A 15,758-nucleotide genomic window follows, 5' to 3' on the forward strand; every position below is an offset into this window, starting at 1 on the left:
GCTTTACTGACTATGCCAAAGCCTTTGACTGTGTGGATCACAATAAACTGTGGAAAATTCTGAAAGAGACGGGAATACCAGACCACCTGACCTGCCTCTTGAGAAATCTGTATGCAGGTCAGGAAGCAACAGTTAGAACTGGACATGGAACAACAGACTGGTTCCAAATAGGAACAGGAATACGCCAAGGCTGTATATTGTCACCCTGCTTATTTAACTTCTATGCAGAGTACATCATGAGAAACACTGGGCTGGATGAAGCACAAGCTGGAATCAAGATTGCCGGGAAAATATCAATAATGTCAGATATGCAGATGACACGTCCCTTGTGGCAGAAAGTGAAGAAGAACTAAAGAGCCTCTTGATGAAAGTGAAAAAGGAGAGTGAAAAAGTTGGCTTAAAACTAACATTCAGAAAACTAAGATCAAGGCATCCAGTCCCATCAGTTCATGGCAAACAGATGGGGAAACAGTGGAAACAGTGGATGACTTTATTTTGGGGGGCTCCAAAATCACTGCAGATGGTGATTGCAGCTATGAAATTAAAAGACGCTTACTCCTTGGAAGGAAAGTTACGACCAACCTAGATAGCATATTAAAAAGCAGAGACTTACTTTGTTAACAAAGGTCCATCTAGTCAAGGCTATGGTTTTTCCAGTGGTCATGTATGGATGTGAGAGTTGGACAAGAAAGCTGAGCCCAGAAGAATTGATGCTTTTGAAATGTGTGTTGGAGAAGACTCTTGAGAGTCCCTTGGACTGCAAGGAGATCCAACCAGTCCATCCTAAAGGAGATCAGTCCTGGGTGTGGAGGGACTGATGTTGAAGCTGAAACTCCAATAGTTTGGCCACCTGATGCGAAGAGCTGACTCATTTGAAAAGACCCTGATGCTGGGAAAGATTGAGGGAGAAAGGAGAAGGGGACAACAGAGGGTGAGATGGTTGGATGGCATCACGGACTCAATGGACATGGGTTTGGGTGGACTCTGGGAGTTGGTGATGGACAGGGAGGCCTGGCGTGCTGCGGTTCATGGGGTCGCAAAGAGTTGGACACGACTGAGCGACTGAACTGGACCTAGGGCAAAGAGCCAGCTGCCTGGTGATAGTATATTCCCTCCATCATGGAAGAGGCAGCAGTTTGTGCTCACTGCAATATATTCTTACTTTACATATAAATTTGCCTTTGCTGCCTGCAGTGCTTCTGCTGAAATCTCATCTGTGGATTTATAAACTGTCACATTCCTTCAGAACCTCACACAGTGTCATTTCTGGTTAAAAAATTCATTTGACAGGCGAAATAAAAAACAGCAGGACAACACTCAGAGGATTCACTGCTCCATGTACTCCCATCATTCTAAGAGAGTTTGCATTGGCCTACTCATCTTTGCCACCTGCTGGACAATGCACGCCTGGGTGCTGTTTTACAAGTTACAATATATTCCAATATATGGTACTATTTCTCCCAAAGGTAAAATACACAGGCCTAGGAACCAAAGGTAGAAGGCTCTTCTCACTATAACCCTCACTGATCCTGTAGCAAAATATCTGTTTCTTCTCCCTGCAACACTGGGATCTGCTGATTTAGAGGTTTTCTATTCCAAAGAAACACTGCTTCTACCAGGGAACACAAAGATTCCACAAACAGGTTAAAAAGTATAAAAAGACTTCAAACAGAGAATTCATTGCATCATTATTTTCTTTGTTGTTCTATTTTAAGTTGCAGTAACAAAATTCGACTCCTTATACAAAAGGCATACACTTATTTGAAGAATATACTAGGATTTAACATTCACAGTTTTGGAAATTCACCAATAATCCAAAGATACAAAATCTATACTTTAACATGTCCTGTAGTGATTAGCTTTCCTTCTAAAAAGTGATCTTTAAATGACAAATAAAACTTTAGTGAATGATGAAAATGCATTTAACTTGTGGTGTGGTGCACAGGAACATAGAACTTTCTAAACCAATATGATTCAAGGGAGTAGCAGAGTTTGAACAAGCGTTTCTGTATTTAAGAGTCTGGGGATTCCCAAAAGTGTTTAAGTGTATTTATATTTTACACTATCAGTGAGCCCCAGACAACCATAACTAGTTTTGAGAGAAAGGATGGAAATTAGCAATTCCAGCTACATCTTGGAATGGAATTCAGAAGACAATTTTTCTTTCATTTTGAACTTATTTTAAAATACATAAAATTATAAATACCTTTATTTTCTTAAACAAAGATTTACCTTTTAATTATTATAACGAATATACACACACATATGTATATATTTCACTTCAGCTGACTGCCAAACTGGCATTTGAAATACTGAATTCAGCAAACACAAAGGACTACAAGTAGTCAAATAATAAGTAGAAATTGAATCAAGCCACTTGGATAGTGAAGACCACCATGCTAATGCTAAGTCGCTTCAGTCGTGTCTGACTCTGCGAGACCCCATAGACAGCAGCCCATCAGGCTGCCCCATCCCTGGGATTCTCCAGGCAAGAACACTGGAGTGGGTTGCCATTTCCTTCTCCAATGCATGAAAGTGAAAAGTGAAAGTGAAGTCGCTCAGTTGTGTCCGACTCGTAGTGACCCCACGGACTGCAGCCCACCAGGCTCCTCCGTCCATGGGATTTGCCAGGCAAGAGTACTGGAGTGGGGTGCCATTGCCTTCCATAGCACAATGAATATAACTGGAAGGGTTCATCAAACTAATTTTTTAAATGAACAGAAATAAATATTCTATGCTGACTTGATAACGAAGGGGTGTGATCACTGAGTGCTCACTCTGCAAGGCACTTTTCTAAGAATTAACTAATTAATCCTTACAGTGATTTCACGAGGAGTTTATTATTCTTATCCTTATTTTATAAATACAAAAAGGCAGATGAGAGATTAAATAACTCGTCAAACAACGTCATGTAATTAGTAGGTGCCAAAGAAAGGATCTGATCCTAGACTGTTAGGCTTGAGCCATTGTCTTAGCAGCTCTGCAACACAGACCATATACTGAGCGCTGGGACTACAGTGAACCAAGTGAGGCACCTGTTTTGGGTGCAGAATTTAAGGTGGTGTGCATGTGCACACAAACACACAAAACCCTCAGTGATCGGGTTAAGGTAGTATTTTTAAAAATTAGAATGCGAAAATTCTATAATGAACAAATTTTCAAACAAGATCAGAATTTCTGATTTTTCCCTTCTGACTTAGGCCCCTATGTTGCTTGGCATTGTTACTGGTCTTGTCTTTATGTAAAATTTTGTGCTTGAGGCAACGGCTTTACTAATCTCATTTCCCTCATTCTAGTTCTGGTCCTGCCAAAATACAACTCAAACTCAAATTTTCCTTTATGTTGATCCTGAGTTCTAATCAATGATTGGCTAATTTAATCACAGTGGTCGTCATCTGAACTACTATTTTTCTGAAACATTCAAAGGCAAAAGCATTATATACCGAATGAATATTGCATATTCAAAGCATTCACATGTTAAGGATGAAAACAGAAATTCATTTTTGGCAAAAGAAAATTCTATGCTTAGCTTTAGTTGGCTGTACCATCCTTACCTCATTGAATAATCATGTATGCATTTAGCAAATGTTTACCGAGCACCCACAGAGTCAGATACAACTGAAGTGACTTAGTAGCAGCAGCAGCACTGTATGCAATGTCTAAGTACTCCAAGAATAAGTGATTAAGTGAAGTTTTTATATAGGAAAAAATAGTTTGGGGCATAAATCTAATTAAGAGGTAATTATGGGGTACATATTATCTTTTAACCTTCATATTATCCCTCCTTTGTAGATGGGAAGACTGAGGCTTAGAAACATTGCATAATTTGTCCAAGATCACCCAGCTTGAAAGTGGCAGGACTAGATTGAAACTCAGATCTGCCTGACTTAAAAAAAAAAACTTTCTACTATTCTACTAAGACAATTCAAATTTCTACAGACTTTTTAACAACAATAGAAAACATTTATTAAGAGGGAAAATGAAAATATAAAACTGCTTACTAGATTAAAATTGTGTAAAAATATGTTTGAAAGTGAAGTTGCTCAGTCGTGTCCGACTCTTTGCGACCCCATGGACTGTAGCCTATCAGGCTCCTCTGTCCATGGGATTTTCCAGGCAAGAGTGCTGGAGTGGATTGCCATTTCCTTCTCTAGAGTGCTGGAGTGGATTGCCATTTCCTTCTCCAAAAAAATATGTTTACATGTGGACAAAAACTAAAAGGAAATCATTGGATATTGCAGTTAATGGTAACATTCTTTAAAAATTATAAACACAATATTAGGTATGGAAAGAAATCAGTTTAAATTGGGTAAAACAAATTGAGCATCACATTTGTATTTTTCACTATGTAAAATGAATAGAAAAGAGTTCTACATATAGCATGTTTGATAAAGAAATTAAAGACTTTCAAGAAAGACTTTAGTTATGATTAATCTGAGTTTCCACATCCTATGAGGTCAGTGGTTTAGTTACTATCAATACTCCAAACAAGAAAATGCTATCATTAAACATGACTTATCTAAATGTATAATTGGAGCTAAAAGTTACAGTTTATACCTATAATTTCACAGCATGGTCACTGAATATAAATAAAACTACAAAGTTTTTTTTTTATTTCCTTCACCTATTCAGTGACCATACATTTTGTCCTTTGTATTTATGGCTTTCAACTTATTTCCCTATTTAAGGACACCAAATTCTGACACTCATTCCTTAATACATACAAACTTGGTTGGTGGAACATGAATTCCAAAAATTTCTTGAGAATCTTAGGTCTGGTAAGGTTAAAAAAAAAAAAAAACATTACCTAGAAGGTAATTATTTAAACTTGAAATAATTTACAGCAAAGAGAATAGTAATTTTACTAAACACTGGACTCACAATATGGAGTCACTTGATCTGAAAAATAGGAAGTGTTCAAATTTTTAAAATGCAAGAATGTTAAAGGGCAAACTAACAGTCATCCTAGATAAAATACAAGTGTTAAACAGCACTATATTTCTCCAATTTCTAAGATAAGCAGTACCTAATAATGGGTTAGAAAAACCTATAAAACTACTTGTGGGTTTTATTAAATTACAACTGACAGTAGAAAGTATTTGCACCCTTAGGAAACAAGTAATATTTTAAAGGAAATTAATACTTACTTGATAATCATTTCTCTTAATATTTGGAACATCCATGTTGTGAGTAGAAGGGCAAATATCTTCATACTTTTTGCCCGTGAAAATATCAATTCCAACAAGGTGAACCTAACAGAGAAGGGAGAACAGGAAATCTGTTTAATCTTTGCCAAGATATCACTCATTACATACACAGAAGCATAATACCAATGCTGATTATGACAGATTCTTTCTCCTTTCAAGGTCATCTAATTTTACTTTCTTAAAACAAAAAAGTAGTGGTCATACAACTGAGAAGCAGTGAACAACTAAACAGTATCATGACATATCAAGACACAATATCATACAGTCTAGTAACTCAATCATAAAAGTGCTTAAGAAAAATGAGGTTAGTTTCCTTAGAATGATGTTAGAACAGGTTTTTTCATTTGTAAAATAGATCGCCTAAGTCACTAGGATTCAGGAAAGTTTCTATTCCCAGTTAATGAAACATTATTGGGCCCAGGAAGGAAATGCTACCTTTCAGTATTCAAATAGCCGATCACCCAGTAATTGTGGGAAGAATAAAAATGTGTTCTTATACACTTACAAGTTCAGAAACCTCATGTTCTGTAATGGAATACAAATGATCAAAACCCCAACGCCAAGGCAGACCAGGAAGGGCATTTACCTTGGCATGACCGTGCTTTCCAGTTTTGGAAGTTGACATCTCCACTATCTTGCATGGTCGTCCTTTGAGCACCACGAAGCCGTTTTTGCGCAGGGCGGAACACTGCATAGGGTAAGTGCTGGAAGCCCCAGCATCTCCAGTAGTGAAATCAATTTCATCCGCCATGGTGGGCTGGGGAGATTCTTCTGAGGGTACTATGCAAAAAGTTTGTTTGCTTTTTAACAACTAGCATGCAAGCAGGAAAACGCCTCATTTCGGACAAGTTACGAGCCAAGCATCATGGATCTATTATTTCTGCATTTATAGAACACCCACCCGGAATAGTGGGCACTTTCTAACTCCGGCCTTACAAACTTTTCCATCCTTTGCTGGGGAGGTGGGAGGGAAGTCGCAGCAGAGCTCGCTGGGGTTGGGGAATACCCGCCGAGGGCGCTCACCCGCTCGGGGGGCAGCAAATCCCGGCCCCCACCGTCCCACCGCCGGACGACCTTCCCGCACCGCGCCGCCCGGCCCTCCGCCACCGCCCGGATCCTCAGTGCGGGGGACCCAGCCCAGGCCGCACATCCCTGCGAAGGATGGGGATAACAGGACCTGGCCATCAGCACCTGGCCCTCGGGCAGTGGGCGCACACTTCTCCCTCCAGCCTGCAGCGGCGTCACTTCGACCTCTCAGACACCCTCTGTCCTGCCGACATCCCCGGCCCGGCGCCTCACGGGCCTGAGCCCTGGCGGGTCCCGCGCTCGCCTCGGTCCCCCTTCCATCCTTCCTCCTCTTCTCGGTCGGGGCTCGGCTCTGGCTGCCTACCCCAGCCCTTCCTCGCTCCGGTCGCAGCCCCACCACCTTTTCCCCGAGTCTTCACCTTTCAGAAGGTAAAGAGAGCCTTTTGCCTGCGCACCCGCGCCGGTCCCGCACAGCTGCGGCGGCGGCAGCTGTGGCGGCCGCGGCAGTTCCAAGAGACGGGGCGGGGCCGCCACACTTTCCACACCCCGGCCTCCCCGCCCTTTCCCGCCCCCACCTCAGCCCCACTTCCGGGATAGGTCCCGGCGCGTCATAGGCACCGCCCTCTCGCGCTACCATTGGCTATAAGCTTCCTGAGGCCCCGCCTAGTCACGTGAAGAGCGCCCTGGCAACCCCACGTGCTGCGGATTAGTGCACTTCCGGCGTGAAGAGCACTTTACGGAGTTCGGTTGCTGAGGGTAAACTCGCCGGCAAGGAAACTTGCTCTCTCAAACTTCCAGGTGCAATTAAGTTAGGGTCCCTGTCGAACTGAACGGAAACCAAGCCACGCACTTGATGGCCCGTGCCCTCCGGTGTTGTGGTAGTTGTCATGTGACGGCTGTCAGAACTCACAAGGCGTGCGAATTCAACGAGTGTATCTCGTGGCTTTGGAGGGAACTTTGGGTTCCAACTTCTGGCCCAACTTGAAGCCCTACTTGGCGTTCCAAACCATGCTTTTTACTTGAGGAAGACCCTGAGTGCAGTATGGTGTTACCCGGCTCCCACTGTGGGCTTCGCGGGAGACACCAGTCGCCCACTATGAGATTCCAGCAGCGGCTGCCACTGCTGATCCGCTCTCAAGGGAGAGAACTCCTGAGACATCCAGGAACTAAAAAGCAGCGGTGAAATGACCTAACTCTCTCCTCACACTCCTCACATCAGAGGCTGTTACCGAGTTTTGGAGGCAAATGGTGTCTGACTCCTACTGCATTGTCCAGCAGAAAGATGTGCTGCCAAACTCAGCTCTTACATCCTCCTGGCATTGGGATTCCTTCAAGTTTGAGGTATGCCTGTACCTCATTAGGCCAGTTGGGTTGTCTTGGAATTAATAGGAGCCAGTAGTGACTTGAATAGGATTAGGACCGAGTTTCTTAAAAAGAGACGCATTCTCCTTTTCTCAGTGGTTTCACAGCCCACCAAATTCTACTACTTTGCAGAGATGGCCTTAAAACCCCAGTTTATGTGGCCCTGTGATTTTGTACTGCTGTCTCATGAAAAATTCCATTTCTCACTCTTCTATGTGACTCCATGGTTTACACAGATGTTTCACGTGTGTTGTCCAGTCAGATTTACAGTAAGCAAGTGAACACCCTAAACTGAGCTCAGCATGTAGCTAATATGTGAAAGAGCCAGATTAGGACCCTGGTTCAGGAGTCCACTCTGCTTTTCCTCACACCCCCTAACCTTTCCCTGTTATTGTTAGAAAGTTACAAATATTTAGAGTATATAAGCAGGTAGTGCAGTAAATGTTTTATGTGCATTATTCCTTTAATCTTGACTGTTACTCCTTTTTAAACCTTCAAATTTACTGTTAGAGTTTATACAAAGTGAAATTTACCCTTTTAAGTTCTGTGAGTTTTGAAAAACATAGGCAGTTTTGTAACTACCACTGTAAACCTATAAACAAGGTGCAGAATATTTCTCAAAACTTTCTTTGTGCCTCTTTGTGGTCAGTCCCCTCCCCCAACACCCAGCCCAGGCAACCATTAGCAACTATTTTGTCTGCGCTTTCAATTGTGGAAGAAGGCAGAGAAAAGTTAAATAATTTGCCCCAAATTAGACAGCTAGCAAGTCAAAGAGCCAGGATTGAACTCTAAGGAAGCTTGTCTCCACAATCACTGTTACTACCATATACTATTGCATGCTGCCTGTATACCACCATATACTGCAGTCACACAAGCATTTGGGTTTGGAATCAAATGATCCAGCTTCATGCATTCAACAAATATAGTTGATTCTAGTCAAGTTGCTGAAACACTGGATTAGTGAATATTGAACTGTTGCTACTAGAGGAAGTACACATTACATTCCTGTGAGCATCACATTTTGGTCAGCTAACATATATAATCTTGCTTTATGTGTGCTTCTGTTTGAAGACACTGTGTTTAATTGGTTCATTAACATTTAAGTCACAGCTAACAGCACTGTAATTCATGTACAAAGGGAGCTTATCTAACACGTGTGTTCTCTGTAAGGCATATCACAGCCTACATGTGCTTAGGAACACTAGAGAGCACTACAATACTACATTTGGGGACCATTTTAAACAACCAAGTCATCAACGAAAGTCACAAAAAAGCAAAAAGAAACACAAATAGACTGTGAAAACAACAGTTGTTTACAGTTTGATATCTGAAACAAGAAGGCAGAGCACTGCCTTCTTTGACCTTAGCTAGGAAAATGTGCCTGGTGAGCTGCTGTCTATGGGGTCGCACAGAGTTGGACACGACTGAAGTGACTTAGCAGCAGCAGCAGCAGGAAAATGTGTATTGACTGACTAAAATCTTCTCCTATTTTGTAAATGTCAAAAAATGAGCAAGAAAACACAGCGAAATTTGATTTTGGGGGTCACAAGTAAACTTTAGTAATGAGGTATATTCATAAATATGGAATCCATGAAAAATGAGGGTTACTTTTTATCTTAGTGCACTCAGCTCTGGAATGACTGTGTTGATCAGGACAGCCTATTGTTCATTAGGTACTTGCTGTCCAGTGCAGGATACAATCTAGCAATTTTAACAGATATAATGCTGCTAAAGAAATATCTACAGGGTGCTGAAATAAAGGTCTTGGCCCTCTTTATCTGGTCTAGGTATTGTTCAGTTGAAATATAACAATCGATAAATTACTGGAAATGTCCAACCTACCAAGAATGAATCATGAAAAATCTGAACACATCATTTAGTAGGAAGAATTATAGGTCAGTAATCAAAGGCTCCCAATGAAGAAAAGTTCGGAACCAGATGGTTCCACTGGTGCATTATAACAGACATTTAAAGAAGAATTAATTCCAATTTTTTGTAAACTCTTCCAACATGTTAAAGGTGAGTGACCGTGAACTTCCAGATGTTCAAGCTGGTTTTAGAAAAGGCAGAGGAACCAGAAATCATGTTGCCAACATCCGTTGGATCATCAAAAAAGCAAGAGAATTCCAGAAAAACATCTATTTCTGCTTTATTGACTATGTCAAAGCCTTTGACTGTGTGGATCACAGGAAACTGTGGAAAATTCTGAAAGAGATGGGAATACCAGACCACCTGACCTGCCTCTTGAGGAATCTGTATGCAGGTCAGGAAGCAACAGTTAGAACTAGACATGGAACAACAGACTGGTTCCAAACTGGGAAAGGAGTAGGTCAAGGCTGTATATTGTCACCCTGCTTATTTAACTCATATGCAGAGTACATCAGTGAAATGCCAGGCTGGATGAAGCACAAGCTGGACTCAAGACTGCAGGGAAAAATATCAATAACCTCAGATATGCAGATGACACCACCCTTAGGGCAGAAAGTGAAGAAGAACTAAAGAGCTTCTTGATGAGAGTGACAGAGGAGAGTGAAAAAGTTGGCTTAAAGCTTAACATTCAGAAAACGAAGATCATCGCATCCGGTCCCATCACTTCATGGCAAATAGATGGGGAAACAGTGGAAACAGTGGCTGACTTTATTTTTGGGGGCTCCAAAATCACTGCAGATGGTGACTGCAGCCATGAAATTAAAAGACGCTTTCTCCTTGGAAGGAAAGTTATGACCTACCTAGACAGCATATTCAAAAGCAGAGACATTACTTTGTCAACAAATGTCTGTCTAGTCCAGGCTATGGTTTTTCCAGTGGTCATGTATGGATGTGAAAGTTGGACTGTGAAGAAAGCTGAGCACCGAAGAATTGATGCTTTTGAACTGTGGTGTTGGAGAAGACTCTTGAGAGTCCCTTGGACTGCAAGGAGATCCAACCAGTCCATCCTAAAGGAGATCAGTCTTGAGTGTTCATTGGAAGGACTGATGCTGAAGCTGAAACTCCAATACTTTGGCCACCTGATGTGAAGAGCTGACACATTTGAAAAGACCCTATGCTGGGAAAGACTGAAGGCAGGAGGAGAAGGGGACGACAGAGGATGAAATGGTTGGATGGCATCACCAACTCAATGGACATGAGTTTGGATAAACTCGGGGAGTTGGTGATGGACAGGGAGGCCTGACGTGCTGCTGTTCATAGAGCCGCAAAGAGTCAGACACAACTGAGTGACTGAACTGAACTGAACTGAAAGATGAGTGATCACTTCTGGACTCACTTTATGAGGCCAGCATTACTCTATTAACCAAAACCAGACAAAGACACTACAAGAAGGGAAAATAATAAGCATAGTGCAATATGAAAGTATTAACAACCTGAATTCACGAAGGAACAAATTAGAGGTATGGGATTAATAGATTAAAAACTACTGTATATAAAATAGATAATTAACAAAGACATACTGTATAGCACAGGGAATTATATCTACTACCTGTAATAATCTATAATGGAGTATAATCGTCAAAAATACTGAATCACTATACTGTACACCTGAAATTAATATTGTAAATCATCAATATTTTAATAAAAAAGGAAGTCCATTTGCAATTTCTTTGAAAAGAATAAAATTCTAGGGAATAAATTTAACCAAGGAGGTAAAAGATCTGAAAACTCTTAAGACTTTGAAATTGAAGAAGACACAGAATATATTCCATGCTTATGGACTGAAAGAAACAATGTTGTTAAAATTTCCATACTACTCAAAGCAATCTAATATTCAATGCAGTTCCTATCAAAATTCCAATGGCATTTTTTCACATAAATAAAAAAATCCTAAAATGTGTATAGAACCACAAAATATCCCAAGTAGTCAAAGTAATCTAGTGCAGGAAGAAGAATAAAGCTGGAGGCATCATGTTTCCTGATTTCAAACTATACTACACAGCTGTAGTAATCAAATAGTATGGCATTGTGCAAAAACAGGCACATAGATGAATGAATTATAAAAGTAGTCCAGAAATAAACTCATGCCTATATGGCCAACTTGATGACAAAGGAGGCAGGAATATACCATGGGGAGAGTATAGTTCTTCAATAAATAAGGTTGAGAAAATTGGATAGCCAGATGCACAAGAATGGAACTGGTCTCCTATCTTATACCGCACATAAAAATTAACTCAAAATACATTAAAGACTTGAACATAAGAACCAAAACCATAAAAAACATAGATAAGCTTCTTGACATTGATCTTGGTAATGATTTTTTTGGATAGTTCATTAAAAGCAAAAGTAGCAAAAGAAAATATGAACAAGGATTACATCAAACTGAAAAGCTCCTGCATAGTAAAGCAAACCATCAACAATGTGAAAAGACAACGTATGGAATGGAAGAAAGTATTTGCAAGTCATACATCTGATAAGGTGTAAGTATCCAAAAATACATCAAGAATTCATGCAAAATTCAGGGATTTCTCTGGTGGTCCAGTGAATAAGAATCTGCCTTGCAATGCAGGGGATGTTAATTCAAGCCTTGGTTGGGGAACTAAGATTCCTCAAGCTGAGGGGCAACTAAGCCCTTGCACCCTAAATAGAATCTGTGTGCGACAGTGAAAGATCCTGCATGATGCAATGAGGATCCCACGTGCTGCAACTAAGACCTGATACAGCCATATAAATAAATAAATATTAAAAATAAGCAATTATTAGAACTCTTGAATACAAAACTAGCCATTGTTGTTTTTAAAAAAGAATTCATGCAATTCAGTAACAAAACAAAAAAAAATCTGATTTTAAAATGGATGGGATATACATTTTTCCAAAGACATACAAATGGCTCACAGGTACATAAAAAGTTTCTTAACATCACTAATCATGAGGGAAATCAAAATCACGATATTATCACCTCACTCCTGTTAAAATGACCATCATCAAAAAGACTAGAGATAACAAGTGCTGGTAGGTTGTGGAGAAAAGGAAATCTTTGTGCACAGTTATGGGAACTGTAAAATGGTGCAACCGCTATGGAAAACAGCAGGGAGGTGCTTCAGAAAATTAAAAATAGAACTACCATATGATCCAGCAATCCCACTTTTGGGTATATATCGAAAAGGAATGAAAACAGGATATTGAAGAGACATCTGCACTCCCATGTTCATTGCAGTATTACTCACATAATCAAGGTATGGAAATAACTTAAGTGTTTGTCAGTGGGTGAGTGGATAAAGAAGCTGTGGTATATATTCACAATGAATACAATATTATTCAGTCATGTGAAAGAAGAAAATCCTGCCACTTTTGAAACATAGATGAACACATAGATGCTAAGTGAAATAAGCCAGGTGGAGAAAGAAAAATACTGAATTTAGATTTCATTATATGTGGAATCTTGAAAAACAAACCAGAAACAGAGAGTAGAAAATTGTGGCCAGGACCTAGGGAGAAATAGGAAGAGATTAGTAAACAGGTATAAACTTTCAGCTATAAGATGAGTAAGGTATAAGGTTGTATTGTATAGCATGGTGAATCAATGCAGTGTTGTATAAGAGAGTAGAATGCCAATGTTCTCATCAAAAAAAGATAAATGTATGACATATGACATGATGGATGTGCCAATTAACTAGATGGGAGGAATCCTTTCACAGCATGTGTTTGTGTGTGTGTGTGTGTGTGTGTACTCAGTTTTGTCTGACTCTTTGCAACCCCGTGGACTGTAGGCCACCAGGCTCCTCTGTCCATGGAATTTTCCAGAAAAGAAAATGAGTGGATTGCCATTTCCTACTGGAGGATCTTCCCCACCCAGGGATCAACCCCTGCCTCTTTTATCTCTGCATTGGCAAGCAGACTTTTTTTTTTTTTAAGCAGGGCTAAGAAGTTATTTTCATGCCCAAGCCAGCACAGACCTGGCAGACAGCAGTACCATAGGGCAAAGAGAGAGGACAGTGTCAAATGGAGCCAGGCCCAGTGCCAGTAGGGCAGCCAGGGCTAGGCCAGCAGGAGGCTCAATGCAGGGGCAACAAAGGGATGGGTGAGGTAGGCAGAAGCTGGAAGCGCCAAGGGGAGGTGCCCTAGGTGGAAGAACAGAAAGAGAGGCAGAGGGGGCAGCCAGCCAGCGAGGGCCAAACTACCATTGCATGTTGAGCACATGGGCAGAGTGCCAGGGGTGCCGGTCCTGGAGGTGGGTGTGGCATGGGCTCTGCAGCTCCAGGACATAGTTTTCCCTTGGTTTCTTCAGGTGCTCCTTATCAGGTCTTGCATGAACTCAGTGCTCGTGAGGTGGGCGAGGATGCAGAAGAAATGGGACTGGCCTGTCCCAGACCTCGACTGCCAGTCTTCCGTGTCCTCCATCAGCCACTACTTGCTAAGCAGCTGTCCATTCTGCTACAGGGCACTGTCAGCGAGCGGGGTTGCCCTGAAGGCCAGGTGTATTGTTGAGGAAAGCACTGGGTGCAAAGGTGTACTGCCTGGGCAGGGGTGGGAGTGGGGAGAGGGGGTCCATGGCGAGGGGCCAGGGCCTTCTGCTGTTTCCTCTGAGGGGACTGAGCCCTGCTGAGACCAAGGCTGAGGCTCTCCCCACAGGCGTGGATCTTGTTCTGGGCTTCCATGTGTATGAGGCCCCCTGCATTCTCACCATCAATACTCAGCACCCAGTCACCCACGGCCATGCTGGATGAGGCGTTCTCACCATCAACACTCAGCACGCAGTCACCCACAGCCATGCTGGCCTGCGCAGCTTTACCTCCAGGACTGAGTGAGCCAGGAGATGGAGAAGGGCACAGTGAAGTCCTTGCCCACCTGTGGCCAGAAGCCCCAAACTGCTGGCCCCTCCAGCACCACTTTAAAGGAATCTATGGTGCTGCTCCTGCTGGGATTGTGAAATGATTCCCAGGTGGCGCCTGTGGACAGAACTCCAAGTAATAAATTAAAAAAAAAAATAAATTGAATGTCATCAATATTGAAAATATTTGTACCTTGAAGGACAACATCAAAAAAGTGAAAATAAAATCATACAAAGAAAATATTTGCGAGTCATATATTTGATAAGGGATCTGTATACAGAAATGTAAAGGTCTCTTACAACTCAAAAATTAACAGAAAAATAATTTTTAAAAATTGGCTAAAGATTTGAATAGATGTTTCTCCAAAGAAGATATGCAAATGGTTATTAAACACAAAAAACTTATCAACATCGTCAGTTATTAAGGAAATGCATATCAAAACTACAGTGAGACACCACTTTACACCCACTAGAATGACTGAAATGAAACACAGTAACAATTGTTGCAAGGATGTAGAGAAATTGGAATCTTCATACATTGCTAGTGGGGCTGTAAAATAGCACAGCTGCTTTGGAAAAGAGTTTGGCAGTTTCTCAAAATATACAACTTAGAGACAGCATATGACCTAACAATTCTACATCTAGTTATATACTCAAAAGAATTGAAAATATTCATCCCTGCAAAAAAACTTGTACATTAATGTTCATAATAGCATTATTCATCATAGTAAAAAACTAGAAAAAACTTAATTGCTCATCAGCTGATGAATGGATAAATGAAATAAGCTATTCTATATAATGGAACATTCAGCAATAAAAAGGAAGAAGTACTTATAAATAGTAAGTGTGGATTATCCTTAAAAATTATGCTACATGAAAAAAGCCAGTCGCAAAGGCTGCATGTTGAATGACTTCATTTATATGAAATGTCTAGAATAGGCAAATCCATAGAAACAGACAGTAGATTAGTGATTGCTGGGACTGGGTGGAGGAGAGAATGGGAGATTATTGCTAATGGGTACAGGGCTTCTTTGGGGGTGATGAAAATGTACTGATAATAGATAATATGGTTGTACAATTCTGAATATACTAAAAATCACTGAATTGTACATTTTAAAGGGGAAATTACATGATAAGTGAATTATACCTCAATTATGTCCAACCTAGACAGCATATTCAAAAGCAGAGACATTACTTTGCCAACAAAGGTCCATCTAGTCAAGGCTATGGTTTTTCCTGTGGTCATGTATGGATGTGAGAGTTGGACTGTGAAGAAAGCTGAGTGCCAAAGAGTTGATGCTTTTGAACTGTGGTGTTGGAGAAGACTCTTGAGAGTCCCTTGGACTGCAAGGAGATCCTACCAGTCCATTCTGAAGGAGATCAGCCCTGGGATTTCTTTGGAA

At 41.1% G+C, this 15,758-nt stretch overlaps 1 protein-coding gene and 1 pseudogene across 1 annotated transcript in view; both read right to left on the reverse strand.

The window, feature by feature from the left end:
* Positions 1-6,795, reverse strand: part of EIF5A2 (eukaryotic translation initiation factor 5A2) — a 21,365-nt gene extending 14,570 nt beyond the window's left edge. Inside the window, exons 1-3 of the mRNA XM_010835239.1 lie at positions 6,653-6,795; positions 5,794-5,987; positions 5,148-5,252 (exon numbers count right to left, since the gene is read on the reverse strand). Of these exons, the coding sequence (XP_010833541.1) occupies positions 5,148-5,252; positions 5,794-5,958 (270 nt within the window). The 5' untranslated portion in view covers positions 5,959-5,987; positions 6,653-6,795. The remainder of the gene's footprint in view (positions 1-5,147; positions 5,253-5,793; positions 5,988-6,652) is intronic.
* A 6,906-nt stretch (positions 6,796-13,701) lies between these two features.
* LOC104985217 overlaps positions 13,702-15,758 on the reverse strand; it is a 2,562-nt pseudogene continuing 505 nt past the window's right edge.

This window comes from Bison bison, unplaced genomic scaffold (genome assembly GCF_000754665.1).
Source record: "Bison bison bison isolate TAMUID 2011002044 unplaced genomic scaffold, Bison_UMD1.0 scf7180017864040, whole genome shotgun sequence".
Lineage (NCBI taxonomy): Eukaryota > Metazoa > Chordata > Mammalia > Artiodactyla > Bovidae > Bison > Bison bison.